Here is a 7,328-nt window from a genome sequence, read left to right as displayed (position 1 = left end):
CCTAAAAGATGCAGACTGGACTTCATGAATCAAGAGGGCAAAGCATCAATTTCGACTTCCCATCTTTTGTGTGTGTGTTGCTGGGGACGGATCCCAGGTCCCCTCACATGCTAGGCAAGTGCTTCCCCACTGACCTATTTGTATTCCCCCAGCCCTACTTCTTATTTCTAGCTCAGCACTCTCTCCTATGATTCTACGTAGCTGCTGGTAAAAATATTAACTTACCTTTTTTTGGTCATGTTTTCATGGACGTAAAGAAAAACTGTTTCCAGTATGAATGCTTTCCTTTTTAAAAATTTTCTGCAGTGCTTAATTTTTTTTACAATGGTATTTCATTCTAATAAAAACAATAAAGCTAGAAGAAGCAATGTTAAATAAATAAATACATATGCAACCTAAGGTTGGAAAAAGAGACTTGAATGAGGTTACTTGTGTTTGCTTCCCCATCCCACACAAAGCCATTAAGCAAACAGCTTTCAAAACTCTCTCTCAGAGAAAAAATCAGGTTAAAATAACCTGCCCTACCTGTTTCTTCTACTCTGTGCCATTTAATGTATTAAACAGCCTTAAAAAAAAAAATCAAAACAGGAAACATCACAATCTCTTAAGAACAATACATTTAATACATTCACAGGATTCCAAATGAAAAACAACATTACTCATGCTATATGTTTTCAGTTTTCCTTGGACAACACAAAAAAACACAGTACTCAACCCTGCGTTTTCACCAGAGGAATGTGAAATCTCATTTTGACACATATACTCTCATTTTGACACACAAACAAGTTTAAAGAAATAAAAACAACATTAAACTACTGCAGCACCAGCTGACTTCCTTCAGTTTCCACTCAAAAAACACAGAACTCAACCTGTGTGTTTTTATGGGAGGAATGTGAAATCTCATTTTGACACAAAGACAAGTTTAAAGAACTAAAACAACCTTGAACCTATTGTGATACCAGCTGACTTCCTACAGCTTCCACTCTGTCCCACACCACACCACCCACAGCTGCACAGGGAACTCTCCCCCTCCACCCTTGTTTCCTCAACAGAAAATTAAATATTTAGAGGTCTGTCACTGAATTAAAACTACTATAACATGCTGAAAAAAAAAAAGCCAATTTATTTGTTGAAAGAGAGGAGTAAGATTAGATGATGCTTAAAGGGCATAGGGAAAACTATTCACATTTGTCTCATTTGCTTCACTCTGGTTTTAGAACATAGGATTGTGCCCAAAGGAACTAATGATGCCAAGAAATACCCAAAACACTAATTATAAAGAAGGACTATGCTAATGTTTATGAAAAGCTTATGCTAATGTGGAAAAATATTTAAGTTATAAAGTTAAATGAAAAAGAAGGATACAAAACTGTATATGCATTATGATCTCAACTATGTCAAAAGCAATAAAACAAAATATGCCCTGTAAGAGGCTGAAAGAAATTAGTGGAAAAGCTCAACAGCGGTTGTATTTAAGTAATGTGTCTACAGTGATCTTTTTTTTTTTTCTTCTTTTTTTAACTTTCCTGTCTCTTCTAAATTTTCTCTCATGGGAGGATTTTTTTTCAAAAAATATTAATTACAAAGAAGTAAGTCTGAATTAAGTTTTGAATTTGAATCCAATCTATAAGAAAGGATGTGAATGTTCATAAAACTGTAAAACATTCCAGGCTCCTTGACAATTCTACTGTTGGGAGTAACTAGCCTGAGGGTAGAGGGGTTCGGCTTCTCCACATCCCAGGAAAAAGTGTGACCAGGTCCTACTGATGCAAATGCTGAACTGAACAGAAATGTAATGGTTTTACAGAAAGGAACAGATATCCATGCCTGGCAACAACTTTTTTATAGTAGGAGCTCTTCCACACTAAATTAAACATGAGGATGGCTCTTTCCTGCTATTGCCTAGATACATGTCAAGTTACAAGAACACTATTATCAGTCAGGCATAGTGGCCCATGCCTATAATCCCAGCGATTTGAGAGGCTGAAGCAGGATTCTAAGTTTAAGGCCAGCCTTGGCAATTTAGCAAGACCTTCAGCAACTTAACAAAATCCTGTCTCAAAATAAAAAACAAAATGGGCTGGAGAGGTGGCTCAGTGGTAAAACACCCCTGGGTTCAATCCCCAGTATCAACAACAAAAACAAAAAGCACAAACACTATTATCACAGTGGCTATGGAAACCTGATCCTCGTTTAGAAACATTAATAAAACAGTATTGCAACAAGAGTGGACAAGAAAAGTGCAACACTTAGAAAAAGTGCTTTCTATAAAAATGATTCCCTTTAACATGTTTCTTTACTGCACACACTTTAAGGCCTCCCTCCTTTCCCCTCAACAAGAGAGGAGGCCAACCCTCCAAATGCTTTCTTCTAAATCATCCATCAGACTGAAGGCGCACAGTGTCCGAGGCACTAGGGTCTCAAAGAGGAGAAAACCTGTCCCTGTCTCAAGGACGTTGCAGTCTTGCAAAAGTGGGAGGTGGACATATCCCCAACCACCACATGTCCCTTAAAAGCAGACACTGCCTCTTTCTTACCATTAAAGAACATGCTGCAATTCTCACTGAATTACTTACACAAATATCCTTACACTGAAACTTTCCTGACTTACTAGGAGGCAAAAATGCAAGTATTTTCTCTTGGTGAGTACTTCTCAAAAGAGCAGGTACTAAGTGACACTTCTGACATTTGCCCCTAAGCATCACAGCGCCTAGTGAAGTCAGTTAACGTACTTCTTTCTAGGCAATAGGAGCTTATTTTACTCCAAAAAAGATATTTTGAAACCGAGAGTAAGTGACCAGTCCTATATCTAGATCAATCCTCATCAGCATGATCAAAAGCTGAGATGCAGGAACGGTAACTTCAATTAAATTCTTCAGTCTCCTATTCCAATCGTTGATTTTCAATGTGCTCCTGTGTTAGCCGTTCCAGGTCTTTCCGCACATTCGGGTGGTCTTCCAGATCTTCGTAGAGGGACCTGACGATATCCAGTCTCCTGTAGTTCTCGGGCTTGACTAGGCTTCGGACAACCTGCAGGCATCGCTCTTTCAGGGTATACACTGTAAGGCAGGAAACCAAATCCTCAGTGGCAGGCTTAGGCCTCAGAGCAAGGAATGAGTGAGAGGCTCTGCCAATCCCAGCAAGTATGTTTACTAAAGGCGAACCTTACATTAGGTTTAAAAAAGAAAAGGGTGAGCACATATGTTGTGTGTGACATTAATGGGTGCCTCATGAGTTTCATGCCCCTGTATAGTAACTTCCCCTTGAAAGTGAGACTGTGATTTGCTTAAATGAAGGCAGATGAGGTGATGCTGGCTTCTCTGAGCCTAAGCCTTAAGAAGGGGTGGTGACTTCTGCTTTTACATTCTTAGGAGCCCTGAGTTTCACTGCTGGAGAGAGCACACAGGAGGGACAGTCCCTGAGACCACCTGGAAGAGGGGCCCAACCCCAGGCCACCTGCCAGCAGAAGACAGCAACACTGCCAGTCTACAAAATAAACACCAAGCTGAACTCAGCATAGGCAGCAGAATTAGAACAGATTTTTTTTTTAAGTTTTAGGGGCTGTTGCCATATTGCAATAGATATCAAAACCAGTGTGTAACTAGATTTGGGAATAACTCAATTTTTATTTTAATCTCACTGGGGAACTAACTTTTTAAAGGTATCAAAAGAGGCAAAATTTAACCTAACAGTGCTCATTTTGTACACCCCCCCCCATTTTTTTTCCCCCACTAGGGATTGAACCCAGGGACACCCAATGAGTCACATTCCTCAGCCCTTTTTATTTTTTATTTTGAGACAGGGTCTCACTAAGTTGTTTGGGGCCTCGCTAAGTTGCCGAGACTGGCTTTGAACTTTCAATCTTTCTGTCTCAGCCTCCTGAGCTGCTAAGATTACAGGCATGCACCACTGAGTCTGGCCCCACTTCTTTAAAACAGTATCTATACATACATTTTAGTTTTAACCCAATGAACCCATAGGTAGTTATTTGGGTTTTTTTTTTTTTTTCCTGAAGAACTTTAATTTCACAGGGTTCAACTTAATAAATAAAATATTTTGAGCTTTAAACGAATAGTGAACTATGGTATTAATCTTTAATTCATTGATTTATTAATCCCTGATTGACACCGAGTTTAACTGGATTAAATTAAAAATATAACACCAGAAGTCAACAAATAAGCCATGATATCTTTTTTTAAAAATATTTTTTTAGTTATACATGGGCACAATATCTTTATTTTGTTTATTTATTTTTATGTGTTGCTGAGGATCAAACCCAGAGTCTCACACGTGTGAGGCGGGCGCTCTACCGCTGAGCCATAACCCCAGCCCCATGATATCTTATTTTCCTATTCTTCTGGGACCCTAGGGACAAGCCTACTCCAAATGGCATCCATAATTCTACAATCAGATATTCAGTTTAGACCATCTTTTAAGAGCCCAGAGTGCTTTTGAGATACCAAAACATCTTTGTTCAATATACATCTATTGAACAGGCGTGGTAGTGCACACCTATAATCCTGGTAATTCAGGATGCTGAGGCAGGAGGATCACAAATTGGTGACCAGCCTCAGCAACTTAGCCAGATCCTGTCTCAGAATAAAAACTAAAAAGGACTGGAGATGTGGCTCAGTGGTTAAAAGCCCCTGGACTTAATATGCAATACCATACATACACACACATACACACACTCATACACACACCATATGAAAAAATATTATTTACAGTAGAGAACAAAGCATAAAAAGACTGAATGAGAAGGCTCACCAACCTCTAGCAAAAAATAGTAAGAAATGGTACTCCAAGTAACCTATCTTCTACTTATTCCAAGGAACAATCTTATCTTTTTAAAAAGACTGAGCATCAGTACCTGGCAGAGTGATGTTGGCAAAAATAGGCTGTCCGTCAACATTGAGAGATGGCACAAATAGTTCAGTTTGGTTAACCAGAAGCCCGTCATATGTGCCTGCGTCTCTGAAGAGCCAAAGGTGACCTGTTAACACAAGCAGAGGCTGTTAAGGAGACACACTGGTCTAAGACAAGGCACCTATTCTCTCTCTCCCCTGACATACATGAAGTGCTTGCCTCTTGTTCTGCCGACAAGTCACAAAGTCTTTCCACCATCAATAACAACAGCAATCCTTAAAAAGGATCTATTTACAGATAAGAAAACTGGTTAAAGAAGGCAAGTCACTTGCTCTAGGCAACACACAGAATGCAGAACCTGTACCTAGGGCTCCAAATCTAAAATTTGGGCAGAAAAGCAAAGCCTAGGTCAAGTAATCAATTGCAAGTCATAATAAACATTGCAAACAGTAAGAGAATAAGCCACAGGTTCCTCATATCTAATTCTCAAAAAGGAGGCACAAAAAGAGCATGGTGTGAGAAATGAGCCAGACAAAAATAGGGTGCATTCTGTATGAACAGGCAAAATTAACAAATGGTGGGGAAAATGGGGGCGGGGGGAACCACAGGGAAGGAGGCAAACCTTCAGAACCAAGATTCCATTTGAGGAAGGAAGCTCAGAATAAATATCGCACTCCTTCCTTGGGCATAAGTACTTGAAGATTTAGGTGGGAAATTTTAAGAACTTTAAACTGGTAATTTTTTTGCTGTGGCAAAATATACCCAGGTGAAAGGGGTCTCCCCCCTAATTTAACACTAACTATTTTAAGAGTACAATTTGGTAGCATTAAGTAAATCCACATTTTTAAATAATTTTGTATTAAGCCAGGCAAATTTTGAAGAATACAAAACTCACACAATTTCCTCTATAAAATAAGTTCTACAGAAATATGGATCCCTGGAGGCACTGTGTCTGTGTTCTTCCTCTTCAAACATTAGTTTGGTCTAAAAGGCTGAGACATAACTTAATGTTGTAATACAGCAAGAAGACTGACACCAGATTCAAAGCAGATGTGGCCCCTTGACTGAGGATTTCTTAACCTATAACTATTAAAAATACATTTATTTTCTACATAAATTTTAAAAAGAAAAGAAAAAGGAGAGGGCTGGGGGTGTAGCTCAATGATACAGTGCTTGCCTAGCATGCATGAGGTCATGGGTTCAAACCCCAGTACCATAAAAAATTCATTAGCTTATTAAGTATGTCACCCTAAAAGAAGAAAAGACCCATCAAGAAGGATCAGCACAAGAAAATTAGGAAAATTAATCCAGAGTAGGACTACTCTCTGCCTGAGCTAGGGGAAGCTTATTGACTCCACCTTAGATAAGGCCTGGTTATCCCTCACCAGGGTTTTTTGTTTTGTTTTGTTTTTGGCGGTGCTGGGACTGAACTTAGGGCCTCACACAAGTTAAGCAAGCGCTTTACCACTGAGTCACATCCTTGGCCTCCCCTCACCAAGATTTTTACAATAGCTTCCTAACTGGTAGACCAGTAAGTAGTTCTCCCTCTCCAAGCCCCTATGCAACCTGGGTGAGCTTCTTGGTATGTAAATCTGACTATGTCAAACAGCCCTATTTCACTAGGGCTACTTCTGAGCTTCTTTTCCTACCATTCCATACCCACCACCCCTTCTGGCAAGGCCCCAGTCTTGGCACACGAGGTTCCTTCTGTCTACAACTGAACTCATATTTCTTGGATTGGCTGACTTCTACTCAACCCTGCTTCTGAACTGAGACCACAATCCCCTCCCACGCTCCCACAACTCCCTGAGCTCTGTTCCTATCGCAGCAATTATGACACTGGCTTATTCTTGTCTATTCATGAATCTCTCCCCAATGGGACTATGGTCTCCACGATGGCAGGGACCCTATTCGAAACTGAAGCACTGGGAATATCAGGACTGAACGAACAGGTATTAGAGATGGAGCCACATTTGGGGGATAAATGCACTTGAAAGGGGGAAAAGCCACCTTCAAATGTAAATCTTTCAGTTTTACAAAGAAGGTTCTGCCACCTGCAGCATCAACTTGGATCTGTCACTACGTCTGTGTGGCTTCTGTTCCTCGACCATGAAATGGGAAAAACAGTAATTTCGCCTGCTTTCCAGGATGGGGGAAGGACTGAGTAGCATCGCAGCGATCAGCATCGGCATCCGCGAGGGCTCGCCTCGCGCCCCGGGACAAAGCAGGCGGCGCGGCCGGGCCTCGTACCTCGGTAGCTGTGGATGCGGCGACCCGTGCCCGGCGGCAGCGTGGGGTAGGGCTGCGGCTCGCCGTCGAAGTTGAGCCACACAGGTAGCACGACGCGCGGGCTGCGGTTGCAAAAGATGACCTGGGAGGGCTCGCGCGAGTTCACCGAGCGCAGCACCGGCCGCTGTCGCCCGGCCTCCATCTCCTCCTCGGCGCCCGATTCCTCCCGGTCT

The 7,328-nt window shown here is 41.3% G+C and overlaps 1 protein-coding gene across 1 annotated transcript in view; it reads right to left on the bottom strand.

Annotated features, from left to right (window-relative positions):
* Positions 1–602: 602 nt before the first annotated feature.
* The window catches only part of Vhl (von Hippel-Lindau tumor suppressor), a 13,368-nt gene continuing 6,642 nt past the window's right edge, over positions 603–7,328 (bottom strand). Inside the window, exons 2-4 of the mRNA XM_015495088.2 lie at positions 7,117–7,326; positions 4,871–4,993; positions 603–3,059 (exon numbers count right to left, since the gene is read on the bottom strand). Of these exons, the coding sequence (XP_015350574.1) occupies positions 2,884–3,059; positions 4,871–4,993; positions 7,117–7,326 (509 nt within the window). The 3' untranslated portion in view covers positions 603–2,883. The remainder of the gene's footprint in view (positions 3,060–4,870; positions 4,994–7,116; positions 7,327–7,328) is intronic.

Source organism: Marmota marmota, unplaced genomic scaffold, assembly GCF_001458135.2.
Source record: "Marmota marmota marmota unplaced genomic scaffold, marMar, whole genome shotgun sequence".
Taxonomy (NCBI): domain Eukaryota; kingdom Metazoa; phylum Chordata; class Mammalia; order Rodentia; family Sciuridae; genus Marmota; species Marmota marmota.
This window is presented reverse-complemented; position numbering and strand designations above follow the sequence as displayed.